Source organism: Aquila chrysaetos, chromosome 14 (genome assembly GCF_900496995.4).
Source record: "Aquila chrysaetos chrysaetos chromosome 14, bAquChr1.4, whole genome shotgun sequence".
Lineage (NCBI taxonomy): Eukaryota > Metazoa > Chordata > Aves > Accipitriformes > Accipitridae > Aquila > Aquila chrysaetos.
Genome location: NC_044017.1, coordinates 33,401,316 through 33,424,433, shown reverse-complemented (window position 1 = coordinate 33,424,433; position 23,118 = coordinate 33,401,316). Strand labels below are relative to the sequence as shown.

The 23,118-nt window shown below is 41.5% G+C and overlaps 3 protein-coding genes across 4 annotated transcripts in view; 2 read left to right on the top strand and 1 right to left on the bottom strand.

Annotated features, from left to right (window-relative positions):
- Positions 1 to 14,358, top strand: part of NEK5 (NIMA related kinase 5) — a 28,862-nt gene extending 14,504 nt beyond the window's left edge. Inside the window, exons 12-22 of the mRNA XM_041128679.1 lie at positions 2,697 to 2,896; positions 4,210 to 4,276; positions 4,629 to 4,748; positions 6,591 to 6,674; positions 6,779 to 6,883; positions 8,604 to 8,684; positions 9,509 to 9,577; positions 10,758 to 10,881; positions 11,077 to 11,208; positions 13,318 to 13,432; positions 13,850 to 14,358. Of these exons, the coding sequence (XP_040984613.1) occupies positions 2,697 to 2,896; positions 4,210 to 4,276; positions 4,629 to 4,748; positions 6,591 to 6,674; positions 6,779 to 6,883; positions 8,604 to 8,684; positions 9,509 to 9,577; positions 10,758 to 10,881; positions 11,077 to 11,208; positions 13,318 to 13,432; positions 13,850 to 14,102 (1,350 nt within the window). The 3' untranslated portion in view covers positions 14,103 to 14,358. The remainder of the gene's footprint in view (positions 1 to 2,696; positions 2,897 to 4,209; positions 4,277 to 4,628; positions 4,749 to 6,590; positions 6,675 to 6,778; positions 6,884 to 8,603; positions 8,685 to 9,508; positions 9,578 to 10,757; positions 10,882 to 11,076; positions 11,209 to 13,317; positions 13,433 to 13,849) is intronic.
- Positions 14,359 to 15,529: 1,171 nt separating this feature from the next.
- On the bottom strand, positions 15,530 to 20,973 carry ALG11 (ALG11 alpha-1,2-mannosyltransferase). Its single transcript, XM_030036491.2, has 4 exons — positions 20,884 to 20,973; positions 19,610 to 19,843; positions 17,960 to 18,891; positions 15,530 to 15,924 (listed from the first exon to the last, which is right to left on the bottom strand). The coding sequence occupies exons 1-4, from the start codon at positions 20,919 to 20,921 to the stop codon at positions 15,653 to 15,655; spliced, it is 1,476 nt and encodes a 491-aa protein (XP_029892351.1). The 5' UTR covers positions 20,922 to 20,973; the 3' UTR covers positions 15,530 to 15,652.
- A 1,023-nt stretch (positions 20,974 to 21,996) lies between these two features.
- Positions 21,997 to 23,118, top strand: part of ATP7B (ATPase copper transporting beta) — a 45,628-nt gene continuing 44,506 nt past the window's right edge. For both annotated transcript variants that reach the window (XM_030036577.2, XM_030036573.2), the window contains exons 1-2: positions 21,997 to 22,101; positions 22,652 to 22,882. In XM_030036577.2, coding sequence (XP_029892437.1) covers positions 22,820 to 22,882 — 63 coding nt within the window. In that variant the 5' untranslated portion in view covers positions 21,997 to 22,101; positions 22,652 to 22,819. The remainder of the gene's footprint in view (positions 22,102 to 22,651; positions 22,883 to 23,118) is intronic.

The following is a 23,118-nucleotide window of genomic DNA, read 5'->3' as shown; positions in this document are numbered from 1 at the left end:
CTCATAGTTACCTTTGTGCATATCCAATGCAAATCCAGAGATGCTCGTTAAGTTTCCTTACACTGTGCACTGCTGTAATCAAAGGCAGAATTTTGTCCACAGTGTTTTTATCTACAATACATGCTCTAATATTAACACTGGGAAAGTTCCCACATTTCTTTCAGCACCCAAATGGAGCAGTTTGCACGGTTGCAGGGATACTTGCATAGTGTCATACTTTGAATGTGTTGCTTCAGGATTCACAGAATCAAGAATGGTTGAGGTTGGAAGGGACCTCTGGTCGTCACCTTGTCCACACCCCTGCTCAAGCTGGGTCATCTAGTGCTGGTTGCCCAGGACCATGTCCAGACGGCTTTTGAATATCTCCAAAGATGGAGACTCCACAACCTCCCTGGGCATCCTGTGCCAGTGCTCAGTCCCCCTCACAGTGAAAAGTGTTTCCTGATGGTCAGAGGGACCCCCGCCGTGTTTCAGTCTGTGCCCATGGCCTCTGGTCCTGTCGCTGGGCACCACTGGAAAGAGCCTGGCTCTGTCCTCTTTGCACCCGCCCTTCAGGTATCTCTATACGTTGATAAGATTCTTCCTGAGCCTCCTCTAGGCTGAACAGTCCCAGCTCTCTCAGCCTTTCCTCACATGAGAAGTGCTCAAGTTCCTTAATCACCATTGTAGCCTTTCACTGGACTCTCCCCAGTATGTCCATGTCTCTCTTGTACTGGGGAGCCCAGCACTGGACACAGCACTCCAGGTGTGGCCTCACCAGTGCTGAGCAGAGGGGAAGGATCACCTCCCTTGACCTGCTGGGAATACTTTGTCTAATGCAGCCCAGGATACCATTAGCCTTTGCAGCAAAGGCACATTGTTGGCTCGTGGTCAACTTGGTGTCCACCAGGCCCCCCAGGTCCTTTTCTGCCGACCTGCTTTCCAGCTGGGTGAATCTCGGCATGTACTGGTGCACAGTGCAGGACTTTGCACTTTCTCGTGTTGCACTCCATGAAGTTCCTGTCAGCCCATTTCTCCAGCTTGTTGAGGTCCCTCTGGATGGCAGCACGACCCTCTGGTGTATCAGCCACTCCTCCCAGTTTTGTCATCATAGAAGCTTATCAAGTTGGTCAAGCATGACTTAACCCTTGGTGAATCTAAGCTGACTACTCCTGATGATTTTCTTGTCCTTCATGTGCCTGGAAATGGTTTCCAGGATTAGTTGGTCCATCACCTTGCTAGGCATTAAGGTGAGGCTGACAAGCCTGTAGTTCTGTGGGTCCTCCTTCCTGATAGGAGTGACATTTCTTTTCCTCCAGTCCTCAGGCACTTCTCCCAGTCACCGCTATGATCATTCAGAGATAATAGAGAACGGCTTTGCAATGACACCTGCCAGCTCCCTGAGTGTTCGTGGGTGCATCCTATCAGGCCCCACAGGCTTACGTTGGTCCAGTCTGTTTACATATTCTCTAACCTGATCCATTTCCACCAAGGGTATATTTTCTTTGCTGCAGACTTTCTCCCTAGTCGCAGGGCCTGGGATTCCATTCCTGAAGGCTGGTCTTGCTAGTAAAGACTGAAGTGAAGGCGGCGTTCAGTACCTCAGCCTTTTCCATGGCCTGTGTCACCAGGGCACCTGCTTCATTGGTCACAGTTCTCAGTCCTTTTACATTTATTACATTACATTTACATTATTTGGCTTGATTTCTTCTCCTTATTGCTTGGAATTGCCATGCTTCTGGATACCACACTGCAAAACTTATTTCAGTGAGGGACAGGATGAACACATTTTGAGGTTACTTCTTCCTTGGGAACATTACTGTCAGTGGAAATTTTTCTTCTTACATAGGTATGAATTTATATTCTACCGTAGGTAGTTGAGCCTGTTTTCAGTGTTTCTAAGAAGGAAAACAGGGAAGAAGAGTTAATGTATTTACCATCTAAGGAAGGGATACTTAGATGCTTTTTAATTTATGTAAGAAAATAAGCCACATTCAGCATTTTTCTTATACACCTTGTAGTGGTTTTTAGCCTCTGACTGTGGAAAAGTTTGTGAATGTCTTGCCACACTTCTTTTAGATCATGCAGTGGCAGCTAGATGATCACCTTCTCTCCATTGTTCTTATAAGAAATGGAAAAGCCAGTCTTGTCACAAATTAGAAATACGGGGATGTTTCATCACAGTAAGGACTTTGAGAAATGAAAGGCAAGCTCCCACAGGCAGATAATCAAAGAGGCGGTGACATGAAGTAGCACAGTGCTCTCCTGAAAGCAGCAGTCAATGTGTATGCTGCCCAAAACTACATCCCAGATTCCCCTTGCTCTCACATGTCAAAATAAGATTCTCCTGGAATGAATTCAGTGCTTTAAAGCTTCAGAACAATGAAGGGACTTGAGGGCAACGATGCTACAGGGTACAAAGCCCCATGCTGATTGACTCGTACAATGGTATGGGCTGCTGCTTAATGACAGGAGCTGATGGAACATGGGAAAAGGAAAAGACAATGTAAGATGACATATGCCCTGAGAAATTAGGAAGTTTCTAGGTTATGTGTGAAAGGATTTGGAAAACTTAGAGTAACTATATTGTAGACTATATTACTGTGCAACTCAGACTGGGGAGAAGGACAGGAAGCTAATTCAAACTTGTACTGATACAAGTGAGAACAGGTCAATTAACAATAATTAACATAAAATATATTTTATTATATTTTCAGCCACAGAGCTCCAGATTTAAGATGGCAGAAAGGCCAGAAAGTATTAGAGTACATGGCCATTACGGTCATTACTATGATAAGCTTGACAACTTGCAGAGGAAAGCTAATGCACATTATGACCTTTCTCACGTCAGCCAGAGAGTTGAGGAATACTATAAACTAAAAGGACAAGTTGCACCTCCACCCCCACCACCCGACTGGTAAACTTTTCTCACTCTATTAGTAGTGAACTGTCATGCATGTTTTGAGTTATCAGTCTTCCTGAGTAGGTAACACCGGATGTGGCTCATTCAGTAGAATTCCTTCTCTGCTTGGTCTTTGATAATTTTTTTACATAAGTTTATTGTACAACAACATAACTCCTGTTCCTGTCTATCCAGAAGTTCCTTCTGAATGTGTTGTCCTGGTGTTTGAAATTTCATTGTCAAAATGTCTCCCAAATCTCAGCATTTTATTGGGTGAGAAGTAAAACACAGGCTTTTTGTAGACTTTCTGATTATATCAAGGCTAAACACTGTCTTTCCTTCCCACCAGGATCAGAACAATACAAAGAACAAAAGCAGTTCTCCACTTGAGGGAACAGAGTGGGAGGCAGGCTATGAAAATGTTTTTTTCCTGCAGGGCTTATATTTTGGTTTCAGATATAAAGACCCTTTCTCCAGCAGTTTGTTTACTTCAGAGCCTTTTTCTTACAAAATATAAGTACAGCCTTTTTATTACTTTAGACATTGCCAGTCCGTTCCATGATTGGCCATTTTAGGTGTGGATGAGCTTTGAAAACCCTGAGAAAGGAAGGTAAAGAATTTTTAATACTGCCTACTTTGGGATCCTTCCTGACTGAATCATTAATTTTCATTCAATAATGACAACATTCAGAATATTTCAGTTAAGGATCATCAGGTTTAGAACATCTTGTCTGAGCTGAGTTTCTAGTGCCTTATTTAAGGACAAAGTCAATTCAGTTTGTCTCCCTGGAGGACAAGTGAATTCTGAAGGTAGGAGGTGAAATAAATAGAAATCAGGGGGCTTACAAGTGACTGCTGGTATTTTATACCAGAAAAAGAGGTGAGTGTTTAGAAACCACAAAACTACGTAAATACAAAGTTTGGCTGACAGAATTAGGCACAGAGGAGAAAGAAAATTTGTTGATTATACAACCTCCATTCTGACAATTTTCACTCATTTTGAGGATCTGGAAAAACAACTTTATTTTCATTAACACTTTCACATACCATTTATCAAATAAAAGGTAGAGAAGGACTTTGCTGCACCCTTCAGAAGGCTAATGTAACTGAATCAATAGGAAGGGGAATGCCTGAAGTGGATATGTTTTCTTTTTGTTATTTTACCATTGTTCCATATTTATACATATTTTATCCGTATTTATATATTCGTGTTGTACAAAGAGAGCTCTGTTTGTCATATGTGATAGAACCTATAGAGAATGATTTGCGCAGAAGATATCAGAGTCTGAAATAAAATGTAGTATATGAACATTACTTTCTTGTCTCAGGCATGCAGAATATCTTCAAAGGCATTTTGAAGCCCAACAGTACAAGATTAAAGTGGAAAAACAGCTGGTAAGTAAATACTGAATCATAGAATAAAATCTGTAAAAAAAATAAAAAAAAAAAAAGGAATGAAATTCCAAAAGATGAACTGTTGTCTTTCTAACAGCAGACTGTAACACTGACAAGTAGAAAGTTCTGCTCTAGTGAATTCGTTGATCTGCTATGCAATGCTCATCTTGAGGTTTTATTTTCTAATAAAAAACTGTAGCCATGTAAAATTCTACTATAACTTTCCTCCAAAAATACACACTTGCCCTTCTGCACTCTGCGGTGGAACAGGGCGAGTGAATTGAGTGAGCACTGAAGGAAAGGATTCTAAATGAAAATTCCTTTGCTCTGGGATTTATTTGTACATCCATAGGGACTGCGACCATCCTCTGCTGACACATATCATGACCAAATACAGCAGCAGAAAATAAAGGAAGAGCATCTGAAAAACCACCAGCAGGACATATCTAGAAAGAATGAAATGAAAGAACAGGTAAATGAAATATCTTCCTTAGCTGCTTAAAGCTGTCTTCTTACACTCCTTGACAGTAGTATTCTTTACATAAGAATTGATTCTTTTCTATTTGACCACTAGGAAAATATAAACTGTTTTCCTCTGGTTCCATCTTACATAAACTGGTGAAGACTTGCATGAAAGTTGATGTCCGTAATCATTTCAGAAACCATGGCCTTGATTTTGATTTCACTTCTACTGAGATTAGAGGAGTTGCATCACTGAACAAACTAATATTGGAGGACAACAGATCCTCACAGTTACAAATCAGAGAAAACAGTCATACATGCATTATTCATGTATGTATATTCATTGTTCGTAAGTCATGCTATGACATTTAGAATGTGATATAGTAGTATGTGATGCATACTACTTCCCTGGTATGTTATGACTTTTGGAGATTATTTTATACAGAAACAATATGCTTTTCTGGTTTTGCTTTTGGGTGACAGAGAAAACAAACTGCTACTTCTTACTTACATGAACACATGCAACTGTGTTTAATCTATCTTTGATTTATAAAAAAATGCCAGAATAAATATGAATATATTAACTTTACATAATGGTCAGACTTAGGAATAAGAACATACTTGTCATATATACATTCAGATACTGTTGCTGTTCAGTTCCATAAAATCTGTACTAAATATGCCAAAAAATGAAATTTTACAGATTTGTCCATTTGTAACATGGGCAAATTGGGATAGACTCTCATATAAACAGTAACAGAGATGTCCTTAACACAAAAATTATCTTTTGGCCAAATTTGAAGGTTTTGCTCCAAAGCATAGGAATGTTGAAGCATCTCCAAGAAAAGATTACCAGGTTTTGTTTGGTTTTGGGAAGCAGGTTGCGATACAATAAATATTACGTAATTTTTTGTCCTCCTAATTTCCAGCCCTCTATTTTTGGATTGCAACCCTAGCATCATTACTCAGACAGTCCTTAGGTTATTCTTGGAATTAGCTCTTTTAGATACAATTCTGCAGAAAAGCTAGCATGAAACAGTGTTGTGGTTTTGGCTGGGATAGAGTTAATTTTCTTCCTAGTAGCTGGTACAGTGCTATGTGGATTTAGTGTGTGAATAATGTTGATAACACACTGATGTTTTAGTTGTTGCTAGAGTAGTGCTTATCTGAAGTTCAGGATTTTTCAGTTTCCCAGGCTCTGCCAGCAAGCAGGTGTACAAGAAGCTGGGAGGGAGCATGGCCAGGACAGCTGACCCGAACTAGCCAAAGGGATATTCCATACCATAGGACGTCATGGGCAGTATATAAACTGGGGGAGTTGGCCGGGAGGGGCGGATCGCTGCTTCGGCATGGGTCAGCAGGTGGTGAGCAATTGCACTGTGCATCACTTGTGTTTTCTTGGGTTTTATTTCTTTTTATTATATTCCTTTTCATTACTATTACTATTATTATTGTTATTATTATATTTTCTTACTATTATCATTGCTATTATGTTTTATTTTGTTCTAGTTATTAAACTGTTCTTATCTCAACCCACAAGTTTTACCTTTTTCCGATTCTCCTCCCCATCCCACTGGAAGTGAGGAGGAGTGAGCGAGTGGCTGCGTGGTGCTTAGTGGCTGGCTGGGGTTAAACCACAACAAACAGTTTGGAAAACTTCAAAAAGGTTGAAGTCTGGAAGAGTTATAACTCCAAAATGTCCTCTAATAGGAAGTATCAAGCAATCTTTAAAACTGGCAGCAAAGGACACTGATCCCTTTTCCTTGATATCCATAGACTATTTTGTTTAGCTAGTGTTATTTCTGTATGTATTTCTAATACATATGTATTCTACCTTACTGTTCTTTAATAGGAGTACCTGAAACAATTGCAGAAGATTCGGGAAGAATACCACAGCGATATGAAAGCATTCAGATTTAGAGCAGGAGTACTCCAGGTAACAAAGCTCAAACATACACACAGTCATATTTCCTTTTTCTTTTTTAAGCTAGTACACTTAATTAGAAATTGAAATGAATGTTTTATAAAAATGTTCCCTAGGAGAATAAAAAAATACAAGATAAAACCTATTTTCTGAGGCAAGGGAAAGCTGAGGACCAGTCTGAAACCAAGCATACAGCTGGAACACGAGAAGAATCACTTCAGGTATCAGTACCATCTCCTAGTCTAAACAGAACTTTTTATGCAAGTCCCGCATAGCTTTTGATTCACTCTCTGTGACAAATCTGAAAAACGGTGAAGCTTAAATCTCACCTGATGCTTACACTGTATGTGAAAGTCTCCCTAGGTTCCCTTCATGAATAGCCCGGAAAGTTTCTTTGGCCAAGTCCTGACTTGTTTTAGTAATTCTTTTTCATCTGTAAATATTAGGATGTACGTTTATTTAATTTCTTTTTGTGGTATGTTTCTTTTCCTTGCTTTCTGAGTGAAGTAAAGAAGCAGCCACTCACAGGGCAAATGTTTATGAGAATTCTGTGCAGAAGATACAGCAATTCATGACAGCCCAGAGTAGCACTGTGTGGGAAGTTAGAATCCAGTTTTATGTGGAGTCCTTACTTAAACAAAAATTTGGGAGAAGTGGAAGAGGCAGAGCCAAAGCTTTCCAGCTACAGTACTCCTTCACTTCTTTCTCATCAGACACTACCAAAGCATCTACTGGAATGGAGTTGCAGAATTGTTCCACTTTTACATTGCAATGATGGTGTTGTGAGCACCAGATGAGGTTTCCAGACCACATGGAGTTCTGCATCAAGAAGTCCACTTTTCTTCAAGTGAAATGAATGAAAGCCTCAATTTATGAAAATTAATCTCAGTGTGCAAATTCCCAGTCTATTCTGAAGGGAGAACAGCCCTGATCTTGCTACTAGGATTCTCCAGTCAGATTTGCCTCCTGTGGTGTAGGACTTTGTGCACTGTTCAGTAGCAAGGAGCAGACTTCCACATAAACCGGGGACAGACATTGCTACCCTCTTGCAGCTGGAACTTGGGCCAAACCTGCCAATAGTAGTAGGATCCTCTTCAGTGATTTTCACAGACCCTGGATCTGGCTTTTACTAAAGTGAATTCACACATCACTTGATAGAATAGAGTAGGTTATAGACAGCCAGAGCCACGATAGGACAGAAATTATATTCCCAATGATTTCATGGGAAATGCACGATAACAAAAAAGAAACACTAGATTTTGCACCTGCTTGATGTCACCTTAGTTCATGGGCAGTCCATCTACTGAAGAAACTGCATAGGTATTTTAAAAAAGTAAAATCTGTGAATTGTTGTGGTTTCACCTGAGGTTGAGGACGTGCCCGAATTGCAGCAGATCACTGAAGGAGCTGCATACAATTGTTTACTTTGCTTTTATCTGACAGGTTCTAACATAGGATATAGGAATATGAAAAGGAGTAATTAAATATTTTTTAGGTATTACCAGAAAACAAGATACCATGAAACATGGCTATACTTTCTACAGGCATACGTTTCCATTATCATCTTGATTTTCATCACTTCCAAAGCTTTCCAGAATGAAATCAGCCTGAGTCATCTTGCATATGATCATCAAAACTAAAAGATGTATTATTTATTTCTTGACACAGTACTGTATCCTGCAAACATAGGTTTTTGAAAAATCAGAGGTTTGCACTTTATGCAAGGTTTTCTACTTTTCTTTTTGCCAGATAAGCCAGAATTATTATGTCTTTCAGTATTAGAGTCTAAGTAAGGCAACGAATGGAATATTCTTACAGATATATATACAAGGAAGTCAGTGACTACATTTACTACTTAAACAAGGGATTTTTTTACAGGGTATACACATATCCTGGTTCCAAAGAGTGTATTTTAAAGTTGGGGTTTTTTTCTCCTTCCAGGACATGGAAGAAAACTTTAAACAAGTCAGACTCCAGCAGAGGCAATACCAAAAAATCTTAGAAAAGAAACATAACACAAAGGTATCTGTCCTTATTGTTGTATTTTTTTTCCGTTCTTACATCTGTACATTTCAAATGGTTGTATTACCACGGTAGCTCTGGAAATCAAGTTATTTGAGAGTCAGTTAAGAGTGCTGGTCTACTGTTTGTTAAAAGTTTATATGAGAAGACAGAATCACTAAGAAAATAAATGAGCTTTTCTGATCACTTGAGGGAAACTCCCTTTAGATATTCCCAGATAGTAATCAATCCCTACCTTCTCATCTTTATATCAAACTGCATTAGTAGTGTATGGGAACTCATGTTTACTCTAAGTTTTAAGTAAGTGAAGTCAAGTCAGGCTGCTAATTTTTTAACACTTTGTTATAGAACACTAGAGTGCTTTTTAAATGGTAGAAGGGGATGGGAATTGAATGAAAGTGCATATAAGATATCAGGAAGGTTTCTGACCATAAGATCATTGTGAAGTGGGCTAAAGGTCTTTTGTGAAATATTGCACAGAAGCAGTACAGCATTCAAATTTTAATACTGGCTGAGAACCAGCTGTAAGAACCAACTCTGTGTATTGCAAGGATTTGAATTAAATGATTATCAAAGACACCTTTCCTTAAAATCAAAAGTGGATGTAATAATTTGAAAATATCCATAAACTATATTTATTGAAGTCTATTTTTGTCCAATTTGTTCAACGCTGATCTTGTTAAATAGAAGAAAAATATTATTAAATAAGTTATTTTCAATAGAAGAATAATTTTCAAGTTTGTAGTTCCATAGAAATGGTGAGCATTTAATTAAATGTTTTTATTTAATAAAATAAGTTAATGAAGTGTGTGAATTTTCTTTAGGGAGGAGTAAAGTTTGAAATTAATTTAGATGTATGTGTTCCTGAGGAAGACAGCATTCAAGAAGCAGAGGTATGTTGTAGTTATATTCAAAGCATTTACATTAGTAATCTGAAACCATGACAGTAGCTCCATGATCTAAAGTTTGTTTCCATTACCTCTACCTTTCTTATAATGAAGCTTCTTATTGAGGATCTGTTGACATATTGCATATATCTGACCTTCTTCAAGAGGATAATTGCTTAGAAGAAAATTGGGTGATATCTGGGTGTTGCAGTTTAACCCCAGCCAGCAACTAAGCCCCAAGCAGTCACTCACTCACTCCCTCCCCGCTGGTTGGGATGGGGAGAGAATTGGAAGGGTAAAAGTGAGAAAACTTGTGAGTTGAGATAAAGACAGTTTAAGAGGTAAAGCAAAAGCTGTGCACAAGCAAACCAAGGAATTCATTCCCCAGTTCCCATGGGCAGGCAGGTGTTCAGCCATCTCCAGGAAAGCAGGGCTCCGTCACATGTAATGGTGACTTGGGAAGATAAATGCCATCATGCTGAATGTCCACCCCTTCGTCCTTCTTCCCCCAGCTCTATATGCCCCATATCAGCTACTATGAAGAAAATTAACTCTGTCCCAACCAAAATCAGCACACTGGGTCAATCTTTCATATGGTAAAAGATGAAGTGCAGATATTTAAGTTTGTAAATTGGGCTCGAGGGGAAGAACTCATCTCAAAATTGAGTTAGTCTGCAAATGCCAAATTTGATTTGTAAATTTTTTTAGTACATTTCTGTTTCTTTTCACTAGTATTGTATCACAAAGCAAGAATAATATTGTGATGAACCAGCTGTTATTTAGAAAAAGTGGAAGTGAGACTACAGACATTATGTGATTTCATTTATTAAAAATGACATTTGTGGCTGATCAACATGTAATAGCTACCTATTACAATTTTTATTAGTATTGATTTTTTTTAAATATTTGTAACAGCAACATCGAAAATACAATTTCTTTCGAGTATATATATCCTTAATTTATAAAGCACTATTTTGTCATTCTGTTGTTTCACGTCTCTGCAGACCCCCATGCAGCCTTCTGATAAACAAATCACAATGTGACTTTTGAGTTCTGGTGCTTCACCTTTTGTTACAGTTTTCCTGTGCATACCTGAGAATGTCTGGCAAACACAGTACCATGAGAAGTGATCAGTTATTGTCCCATATTTGTTTTCTCTTTCCAGAGTAACCTATTGTTTTTTCAGGTACTAGATAAACTCAGTGAGACTTTAAATTTTGTGGATGGCGAGAATCCTAAGCAGAAATTGGTGGAAGTTTATGAAGATCATACGGACAGAGCTTTGGAAGAACTATCTGGATACCAAACAGGTATTTCTTGGGGAAATGCAATGCTGAGTATTAATCCTGAAAATTACATAGGAGTTAGGTAAATTCAGTAACTCCCGGCAAGTTTATAGCAAATTTATCTGATGAGCTCTCTCTTTCTATCACATAACATTATAATCACACTGAAATCTACTTAGAAAAGTTGGAATAACTTTGCTTCCTTTTTCTTCTCCTTAGAGTCCAATGACATAGATAATATGAAAGAAAAGAGAAAACATTGGCAAGCTGGAGCCCCTCAGACGCTACTGAATTTTGTAGCTGATGCTGATTTCACACCTATATGTCCTACTGTGGCTGAAAATGAACTTGGTAAGAAAGTTTTGGTTTTCAGTGAAAGTAGGGAGCTGCTAAAATTCAGTCAGACTACATACAGACCTTTGCCAAAACAATTCCATACCAGAACGTTCACATGATCTGGCAGGCTTTTAATTGCAGGGCTTCATAATAACTGAGGTTATTGTGTGTTGAACCACAGAATGCAGTCGTCATTTTCCCCTCTGTCTAATATTGCAATCATGCTGTGCTGCTCCTGCGTATTAAGAGGGCGGCATTTTATGACTCACTCAGTGGCCTGGGTAGCAACGGCTGAAAACACCAGTCTGTGCAACTAATCAGCACCACTTTCTCGGGCCCCGAGCTGATGACAGACAAGAACTAGGGCAGTCTGTTGCCAGCGCCATCCCAGAGCGTGGTGGAGTTCTGCTGTCCCACCCCCACCCCAGTGTTGCTGGACAGTCCCAAGAGCAGGTTCACGCCGGGCTGGCGGCGGTGGGGCTGCTCCGTTTCAGAAGAGGCTCATCGCTGCGTTCCTTACAGTACCAGTCCGTGTACTGCCAGGCAGCCAGGTACCTCCAGTCACTGGTTGCTGCAAACAAGGAGCTCTTCCAGCATTCCAGCGTGCTCCCGACACCCCAGACACACAGAAATAACCTGGAGGGTTTGCATGGACAGTGAAGACAAAGCAGAACACTACTAATATGCCACTTCTTGTTCATTCTGCCTTAGATGAAAGAGCATAGGGCGCAAAAGAAACAGGAACTTCTTTGAAGCTTTTTCAGCCCTAAGAAGCCAACAAGCTTGTGAGCCAGAACTGCTCCATGAAGCTGCACCTGTCTGTTTCAGGCTTAATAAGCAGTTACTTGAGCATTACAACTGGTGACACAAATTTTTAGTGACAAATAGTCCAAACTATTTTTTCTCTGCAGTATAAATCAGATCAAGTATTTATAAAAAATTCAGGAGTATTCCACAAAGGAAAAAAAAATACAGCTGACACTGAAACTGATTTGAACTCACCTACGCTGCAGCGCACTTTCCTAAAGTAACAGACTGTTTTAAAAATGACATTTACTTTGCATCAAAGTTGTTACCTAAAAAGCCAGAGTATTTTCCACAGAAAGATGCTGTAAATGTAACCAGACATTGTGGTTTTATGCACAATTGCCAATCTACTGAACGTATAATTGGATGACAGGACTTTTAAGCCAGCTAAATTGCATATGCCAAGTTTCAACAATTTTAATGGATCATGAGAAATATCTTTCACTTGCAACTGTGCAGTCAGCACTCTCCTGTTAATTATGCCTCACTTACTTACATGTTTTCTCATAGCATAACGAGCTCTTTTAAAACTGCCCCATCCAGAAGGCTAAACCACCCAAATGTACCAGCTAAATTCCATTCCTAAGACAAGCTTTATTGCTTACACATTTAAAAAAAAAAAAAACCAAACCCAAAATGAAATTCAGACCACTTTTCACTAATGTCAGCAGTTCACAGGGCTAAAGCAAGAGTAAGTCACACAGGGATTCTAATTGCTGTTGCTTTCATCAGTTACATTTATTAAAATACAGCACTCTTTCAATACCCAGTTCTGCCCTGCTACTCAAGCTGACATTGTGGAGTACAGTGTTACCCAAACTGACAGATTTCTGTTGGATCACATGCAAAGTTTAGTCTTTATTCTGAAACAACAACTCAGCGTTGTTCTCCCACCTTCAGGTTAGGGTCGCCCTTCAGTCTTTGAAAGCGAGCCTTTTTAGGTAACTAGAGCTACATCCAAGTAGTAATTTTCACTCTTTCCCAAACAGTACTCCCCTAAGTGTTCCACTGAAAATCCAGATCCCTGTATTGGGAACTTAAACCTACTAACATCATATCACCTTTCTTACTTAACTTTTATAGTCCTTGGTTATGGTCCTTGGTTATGGTCTGCAAACACACTAGGTTCCACTAAGTGGAAGTTAACAAACCACTGACTAAAGCGTGTGATCAAGAATAACAGAAGCGTGGTATTTGTGGTGTTGTAATTTGAACAGCAGCAAAAAAATCCAAGCATTTACTTACTTGCTATTACTTTACATACACTTTTATAGTTAGCTAATATACAAATAAAGGAATGTTTCTTTTCCGTTCCAGAAAGGAGATTAACTATGTTGCCTCCAAAAGAAAACAATGCAGATGATTCAGAAACATACTCTGCCGTTGCTGTTACTGAAGGCAGACTTGAGCCAAGATCAGATGATGAAGACACGTAAGTCAAGCACATCAGAAAAAAATCCATACAACTGAAGTTTCCATGAAATGACAGGTTGCATTACCTAAAGCTTTTCTTCTGTTCTTTTAAATTCATAAATGAAGAAAACTCGCTTGTTTTACAGAGTCTGCTAATATAACTTTTAATTCTCTAATTTGTCACATGCCAGTGCTGTCATTAAAAATGTTATGCAGAAGTATGAACATGGCTTTGCAGCTCCTGTTCTCTTACTTTATAAACACAGGTAAACAATCTCACGGGGAAAGAAGAAACAGTTCGCATTATGTGTGTCACTTGTATATTCTTAATAAAGTGTTTAAAAAAAATCTCAAAGACCTTGAGAGGAGAAAGACTCCTTTGTAGCTGTAGCAAAGATATATTTAATTGATATAATTATCTTATTTCACTTTACAGAAATTTTGAAGATTCTGAAGATGAACTCAGACATGAGCTGGAGGGATGTCTGGAGAAAGTGGCAACTTCTCCAGCAGAGAGAACCATGGAGTCTCCCATCCTTTCAATAAATAAAGGACAAAGAGAGGAGGAAGAGAGGAGTTTACCTCACAAACTACTTGGAAAATCTGATGATGATGTAGAAAATAACTGTGGGTCATTTAGTGCTGACACACATAATGAAAAAGGCAAGCAGGAAGCAAGAGCTACCTAAAACATCAACAGTTACTGTTTCAAAGCTTTAACTTGCTTGAAATTTCAGCCACATCAGTAACAAAATTTAAGGCTAGCTAACATTAAATGCCAAGTAGATCAACTGCTTTTCAACAGTGCTAAACAATCAATTAAAATTAACAGAAGGTTGTTATGATTTTGTTTAAAAGGAAAAAAAATCAGGCTACTTTTCAGATGTCTAAATGTTGAAAAATCCTCATCCAGACTGAAATGCACTTTTTATTATTCTAAACTACCTGGGCCATCTCTGACAACACTTGCTTGAGAAATTTCTGGTTGTATACTCTCTTTAAACATTTTTGTATCATGTAAGAAAGTCTTCTCGTCACTATATTGTATTTCCCTAGCTCAGTCAGCTCCTGGTTGTAAGCAGCTCTTCCAGCTTTTCATCTCTCCATACTGCCAATACAGCTTTAGAACCCAGTTGCATTTACACAGTACTGACCCTACACAGTGTCACCAGCTGCTCAGCAGTTCTATGCAGTAGCTGTAAAAGGGTTTATTAGCACCATGAGAATTGTGTGTTCCCCAATTCCTAATAAAACATGGGACAGTAGGTTCTTCCAACCGTATTTCTTCATATACAAAATTTCATATAAGCCAGGTGAAGCTTAAATAGAGGGAAAACCGCATTCTGAAGTCTGATTTCAGTAGCTTTTTGCCCTCCTCTTAGTTCACTAAAATATAAAATACTGCTTTGGTGGCTCAGAAAAGGACTGTGTGTTTTTCCATTTTTGATACAACAGCAGATGTCCAATTTTTGAACATTTTGTTCGCAGTGTTCTGTTTTATAATAAGCAGTAGTTTAGGGCTTCAACGTTCATATTTGTATAGCATTTAATTATGCCCTCTCATCTAGACCCTTCTATTCCCTAGGAAGAGAAAACCTTTCAATGGAGTAGGGTTGGAAGAATACTATTAAGTTGTCATACTGTGAAAGGGCATGAGGAAATAGCTAATACAAGGATCATAGACAAGTGCAATTATTACACTTATTAAAAAGCAAGCTAGTGAAACCACCATATGATTAACCTAAAGGAATCACTGTAGGTAATGAAATCTCCAGAACCACAATTAAAATCCCACATAATACAGTTTTGCCACACAATGGGGAAGAGCAAATTGAAAAGGTGCTACAGATTCTGGAAAAAAAGTCTTCTGGGTACAAAAGCTATCAAACAGAAGTGCTGACTGAGGTAAAGAGTCATGAAATGGGTGGAGACTGAAAGTATTCAATAAATAAAAGAACATCCAGATGTAGTTCTGTTACCAAGGAAATACAATGGTTCTGTGAATCCAGAGGGTTTTGCAGTGCACTGTACTGTCATGTAGTCAACAAAGAAAATTTTCAGGAGTGGTTTTCTCCCAGTAAAAAAATGCCCGTTACATAAAGCAGATACCCTGACAGAAAGAAATAAAATCTCTTTATTGAATGGGACCAAGGGATCATAGATTAGATACATTTACAGGTGACCCATAGTCAAATATAAAAAGTTAATTTTATTCATATACATTTTTATTAATATACTTTTATTTAAATAATGGCTCCACAGATAACAGGAATGTCTCTTCAAAATGCTGGTCAGAAAACCTATGCACAGAGCGACGAGCATTCTCCCTGATCTCTAACCTTTTTTCAGGAGACAAAGAGAGGATATAAGCCATCGTCTCAGCATAATTGTCCTCGTTTTCTGCTAGGAAGCCTGTAATATGTCCTTCGTAGGGTACCACAATATCTAATTTTGGGCCTCCAGAACTGTGAGCCAGGATAACTGTGCCAGCTGCCATACATTCAACTACTCCTGTAAAAGACACAAAACATGCTGGTGTGAATTGCACATCATGTACTTTGGCTTTCCATAAGTCACTGGAAAGTTAAAACCGCAGTAAAATTCACCCCAAATTATAAGCTACTATATAGCCTGCCGTTCTAGATCAATTTGAAAAATAGAGAGTAAGTGGTCTCATAAGAAAAACAAATTTAAGCTTTTCAGTCCTAGGGACTGAAATGATAGTGTCTCTTAAACACATAAAATTGAAATTAGAAATCAGATATAATTGGTTAAGTTGTGGTTCTTGTACCATATTTGATTTACCTGAGATAGATTGTATCACCAGTATATCTGGTGGGAAAAAAAGCTAGATACTGAAACAAATGTGAAGATAAACATGGAAGGTAGCTCTGTGACAGAACACTGCATAGTTCTGTTCTGCTCTGTAACAGAACACTGCAACACTGGTTTTATGGTGTGGTGGCAGCTGCAAAAAATAATTAAAAATTAGAGCTGAACATAACTGTATTCATTTTCTCATCCACACTGAAGATTTTTAACATTTAGAAAGATACTGAGAGAAAAGCTGACTGTGCACGTTTCAATCGGATGATATTCAGAAGTTCGGTATTTTGTAGATTAACAAATCTTTATAGCTTTTGACAACTCAGCAAGACAAACTAGTAAAAATTGTTATCGCTACATCTGTATTTTTGATGGAAGAAGTTTTAATGAAATGGGAATCTGATAGTAAGCTTTCCTCAGCCAAAAGCAGTGGGACAGGAATAACACATCATGTATACATCACAGTTCTCCTCCATAGGTCTGGAACAGACCTCAGAAATCACTTTAATTGCTGATTCTTCCAGTTCTGATTTCATTTTTAAAAAGTTCCCCTTAGCTCAAAAATTGCCAACTATAAATAATGCTCCAAAGTTTTGGTACATGTTTTTTTACAGGTAAAAAGCCATTGGAGATGAAGGTGAAATCATGCTGAAATTCAAAATCACAGTGTGATTGTATACTTTTTTTTTTTTTAAATCTATTTAACTAAACTGTTTTGTGGTGGGGGGAAATACAAGAAACCATTACTTCCACTCTGTGGCAGTTGCTTCGGGGAGACACTTCAGAGTCACATTATAGCCAAGTACAGCAACCGTTCCGCTTGGCTGCTGACTTACCCTGGTGTAGATTCACAGCAGATGGGCAACCTCGCATTCCCTTTCAAGGTCAGGACTCAACTCACCCCAACAAAGTGAGCCAAATACCTTAATTCTGTACGACAGCACACTGCAAACCAGGTGCCAGCTCCTCTTTGGCACTCTGCTCCATGCTACAGCAACTGACTTAAGGACTTGATTTAAATGCCTTAGCGCAGGTGCCCAGTGCAATGAGATGACCAAGGGAGGTACCTGGTGGCATCGACACGGGGCTTACAAATAAGAGACGGGATCTGTGGGAAACGCGCACCTCTGAAACAGCAGCTAGAGCCCCATGACATGTATTAGACATTCCAAAGGGCAGCTGAGGCAGCCGAAACACCATCAAAATCTCTATGCATGGATGTCTACACGTGAACTGTGTCCAAGCCCCACCCCTGCAGCCAGTGGAGCCCACAGGGCACGGTCCAAGGTGCTTCAACAGACGCACCCGCTGCCTGTTGAGGCCCCGTTGGGTACGGGAGGCACCGGTGCAAGGCTGGCAAACCCCACGCAGGACCTTAGGGTGACCCACGACCTCGCAGAGCGGTAGCTGGAGGTCAGGCAGGACATCCTGGGCAGCACAGGCGGCACCAGCTGCCTGTTGGGTGACTAGCGGACACCCATAGTTAACGGCCTACAAGGCCTACGGCGGTTCCGCTTGCGCTGCAGTCGCGCCTAGCGCCTAGTCACCCAAATCGGTGCTGGAGGCTCCACCTCAGCTAGATTGCCCCTGAGGAGAACGGGAGTTGGACACCCGCTCGGCAGGCAGACACCGACACCCAGGAGCCCTCGTCGCGAACTGAAGCCCTCCCCAACGGTGTCCCCAGCTGGGACAAGCGGCTGAACGCTGAAGAGATACTGACCGATCCCGAAGTGCTCATTCCACATCGTATGCAGGCCGATGGTGGCCTCAGCCAGGTGTCTCTTTAGCTCCTCAAAGGGAATGTTTATTCTGAACGTCACGTCGTTACTAACTCCCAGCTCTTCACAAAGACGTTTCAGGTTATTTACACGCTCTTCATCTTGCTGGTTACGACAGCCTCCAATTAGGATAAGCTTCAATGGTGGCTGCTGCCCCAGCCTCTTCTCTTTCAGCAATTTAGCAAAGGCTCTGATTTGCAAAGGATGATCTTTTTCAGGCCTGAACTGGCTGATGGAAACAATGGAATATTCCCTGGTGCTATTTTCCTCTTCCAGTGGGATGTCCAGGAAGGTCTGAACATCGCACGGGGGATACACAATGCTAGTGCAAGCCCCAGCTCTCCAGAGGGAAAGGATGTGATTTAGCGTCCAAGAAGAATTAACCATAATCACGTCACTGCAGGAACCAACCAACCCGTACATGAAAGCGAAGAAGTAGTAGTAGGCAAGTTTAAATTTGCTGAAAAGAGGACTGTTTGTAACGAAGGCTGCATTGTTAAACCTGGTATCCTGATTCCTAACAACAGAAAGCATATCGGTGCTGATAGTGGGATAATGGACGTAGCATCCAACGCGACAGCCTCCTAAATATTTAAAGAGGGGAAGCGTGAAGGCGTAACCCATTGAGTCAATATAAATATCAGGAACACACTTTCGAAGAGCTTCCCAGCCAAGAAACACTGATCCTAAACTTTGTCCCAGCAAAGTGAAGTGAGGGTAAAGAGAAGCTTCCACAAGGTAGCGTTTTTCTAGAAATACAAACTTCACAGGATGAGTTAATTTAATATTGAATCTTCTGAAAGCACCTTCTACTATTTCTTCTCCCGTGGCACCTCTATCACCAGTGTAAACGACACACGTTACATTTCTGTACCTGCAAGAGTAAAGAAAAGGAATTTCATACATTCTTCTCTTCAATTTTTTTAACGTGAAACTAAAATACTATCCATTCAAAATTACTCAAAAGATATGCGAGAACAAATGCCTGGCCTAGCTCTGAGACGATTTTAACTAAACTATACTTTTCCTTATACTTCCACAGTTTCTTCTGATCTGCAGAAAAACATATGGCTGAGGACTTGGGGAATATTTTTGAGTAAAACACAAAAGGAGCTCAGTATTATTCTACAGACTTAAGAATGCCTTGCCCTATATTAGGAGATGTCTCTCCAGTGCATAGCATGAGTAAAATACAGAAGACTCTGCAAGCCAGTGGACATACCAACGTTAAATCCACTTTAGACACTAACTCGTTTCACCTCCTGCACCAAGAGGCAAGTACCAAGATTATCAGTTACCTGCTGATGAATTACGCTTACACAAAGCTCCATACCAGTAGTGGAAACCTGAAGAGGGAGGAGGGGTTCTCCCAAGGAGATAAAGAAGTGAGAGGTGTCACAGCAGGAAAGATCAAAATCTGGGTAAAGGGATGAAATGGAACGGTGCAACCAGGCGAAACTCAGATGTAAGAAAAAAGTAGGACCAGTAGATTAATGATACCTATTTAAATACATAAAATGCCAAAATGCGTGTAAATAATACCATCAGTAGCTGAGAATGAAATACGATATTTGATAAACATATATGCTTACTTTTTCTGGAGCGTTCTTATGGCACACCACAAGACTCTCTCCCCTCCACCACCTGCATTGCAGTACGGGTGAAAAAAGGCAACCAGCAATGGCTGCTTCCCATCTTTTCCTGCTGAGGTCAACTGTTTTTTCCTTTGTTGTATCCAGAGCCGTACACCCCACAGCAGCACCACCAAGCAGACACACAGAACTCCACTTAGAAATAATGCAGGGATTAACAATGAGCACAGCAATCTGAAACAAGCCAGAAATTTTAAAATATAAAACTGCTTTAAATAAATACTATGTACGATATTGAGAGAGAAGGGCTTTTGGGTAGAGCTACAGGGAGTTCAACAGTTTCTTGAGTTCTTCTAATCTCAGAAGTCATTGATGTCTGTGTATCATTTCAATGATTATGGAAAAAAAAAAATCACTATTCTACGTTGTTTAGCCAAAGATTTTTTCCTCCTACTGTTACCTTGCAATCATTTATTATTGTTTATTCATGCCATGTCCATATCCACACATATGTGTGCTCTATACACTATAAAGGTTGCATGTCCTCAGCAGTCTGGCAAAACACAACTAGCGAAGAGATTTCTAAATAGATTCATAAGAGTTTTCTTCAGTCCAAGCTCCTGTTTGGCCTGCCTTTGCATGAACTGCTTTGGTGCAGAGCTACTTGGGCCAGCCTGCAGTGCGCAGCCCAGAGCCTGCACCTTCCATTCCCCCAAGACTTGAAGGGCTATGTCAATTGTCCAGAAAAGCTCTGAGCGGCGTCTCTGTTTCTAGAGACCCGTCCCCTCACACCTCCGAAGCGCTCCCTTTGCTCACCGCCGCCTCCCCGCACAGCTCTCCTCACCCAGGAACGGGAGGTTTTTCACAGGAGCCTCTTCTTGGCCTACAGAGCTTCACAGGCGCCAGAGCCCGGGTTCTGATGCTGCGCTACGTGCCACGATAAAGGCCATTAGCCCAACACTAAAGGGGTTGCCCACGGCGACCCACGCGTCACCCCTGACACGTCGGGCAAGAGAACGCTTTCCTTTTCGGGACGAATAAGCGGAAAAGCACATTAACCCTCCCGAGGCCGGCGGCGGAGCGAGAAGGAGCCGGGCAGGGGCCCGTCCCACCTCGCCCTGCCCGGCCGACTCTTCCCCTCGGGGAAGAGGAAGAGGGTGAGGGTCGGGGTCGGGGTCGGGGTCGGGGTCGGGGTCTCCGTCTCCTTCTCCTACCCCCCCCCCCCCTCCCCTCCCCGCTGCCAGGACGCGCCGCCCCACCCGCGGCCCCGGTACCTGATCAGCCCACACAGACTCAACCCTCCCACCACCATCTTGGACAACGCCGCCACGCCTTTCCGCCGGAAGGGGACGGCTCCCGGCCGGGCGGGCGGGGCGGGGGGGCGGAACCAGCCGGGCGTTTTCTCCCCTCTCATTGGTTCCCGCGGGAGATAGACGGAGGGGAGGGGGAAGGGGCGGGGCTAGGAGCGGCGAGCAGGGCGTGGCCGGGCCGGCGTCAGGTGGGTGGTGCGAGCGGGCGGTGCTCCCTGAGGGGCGGGAGCGGCGCGGCCGCCGCCTCCTCCTCTTCCTCCTCTTCCTCCTCTTCCTCCTCTTCCTCCTCCTTTTCCCCTTCTTCCTCCCCTTTTTCTTCCCCTTCCTCCTCCCCTTCCTCCCCTGCAGGGGTGCGGTGCGGTACGGTGCGTGAGGAGGCCGAGGCCTCCCCTGGGACAGCCATTTTCTTCTCCCACATCCCCCGGCCGCACGTTTTGTCTCTGTCAATGCTGGCCCTTCTCTGTGGGCCAGAAGGGGATGGCCTGTCTTCCTCCTTCCAGCCCTGCCTCCCTCTCCTGCTTGCCAGTGAATCCCCCTGAGGAGCGAGGCACCCCTCTGCGCCCCGGCAAGGCCTGCGAGTGAGCCCCGGCGGGCCGAGGGCAGGATGTCCCAAATACCCTGCGCCTGTCGAAAAGGATCCCCGTGAACATGGTCACCGGAGACAATGTCCACTGGAGGATGTCCGGGCTGTCTCTGGCTAATAGACTTTGTCTCCTGTTTTGTCTTGATTGGGGAGCGTATGCACAGACCGGAGGATTAGTGCAGAGATAAGACTGAACAGTGCTGGTTTTTAAAGTGCTGCTAATGATGTGTCATTAAACAGCAAGACTTCGTATTTCTAAAATGGCTTCCCTTGGGGAAACGTAAGAAACGTATCCCGCTCTCCCAGATGCTGGGAAGTGTTGAGTGAAAATACCAGACTGTAGGTGCGGAGGTGCTTAGGCAGAATGGGCCAAAATATTTCTGATTTCCTGTCACATCCCTAGGTGCTTTTTTTCCCCCCACTACACTCTCCATTAAAAAAAAAAAAAAAAAGTAATGCTTTATGTGGCAAATCTGATCCAAATAACTCAGTCTCCACTCTCTTACAGAGTTAAGCTTGTCCAAAATTTGAGGGCATTTCAAGCATACTTTCTTTGAACAGAGCCTCTCCACAACCTGTGATCTTTCAGCCTCTTCGAGGTCAGCGTGATCTCTTTCATGTCATAGCCACCTGTTAATTTTGAGGTCTTGAAGCTTAGGGATGTTTTTGAAGGTCACCCTGTGTCGTCTTTGTCAGAAGAGTGCTGGTTGGAAAATGCTGAATCGTTAGTTTATTTGGCCATTGCCATAGCCCGAAGCAGAGAGACAAAAGTCTCTGCTGTAGTGGGAGTGAGAAGAGTTCAGCTTAAGTAATGGTTATTTGATTCTGACTTGCCTGGATTGAGTTTTCCACTTATAAGGACTCACCGTGTGGGAATAGAATTAGAAATGTGTCAGGCCCTCAAAGTTAGAGTTTTATTGGTTATTTTACTGGTGTTTGTAATTAAATCTCTTCACTGTCCTAACTACCGCTGACTATAGGTTTTACTGGGGCATCTCTGCCTTTATGTAAGCAGGTAAATTGGAAGAGTTCTGTTGGGAGGTCCAGCAAGCATGACCTAACATTTCATTTCTGAACCAACAGCCCTCATAAGTAGGGTGCCACAGGCACTGGTTTCTCTCCCTTAATCTTTTTCCTCTTCCCCAACAGAGCAGTTGCCTGAGAAGCATGTGGGATGTTTGCAGAAGAGACCTTTGCTGGATTCACATCTCTCAACTCAAGACACCTCTGTTGTAATGTCAACGTTTGAAGATAATTGCCTGGTTTCAGAGAAGAGGCACAGTTCTTCTAGGGAACAAGACATCCGGTCTATTTTAGATGATGAAATTTGTGTGTCTCCCTGCTGACTTGAAAAGGAGCTTATGGCCACTCCCTTGGAAGGTATGAATCTTAGACTGAGTGTCTTTATAAAGCTGAAGGATCACAGGTTAGCCATGGCTTAATTAAGATAAGGCTTAAGTAATGCTGAAGAGTTCCAGGAAGCAAGAAGAATAATTAATGAGGGAGACACCTACTTACCTGGTTTTTGAGTTGCCTGGGCCGTAAATGGTAGTGCAGTGTTTCGGGTTTAGATTCAGCTCTCTGCTCGGGAAATCACATAGCAAATGTACTTGGAA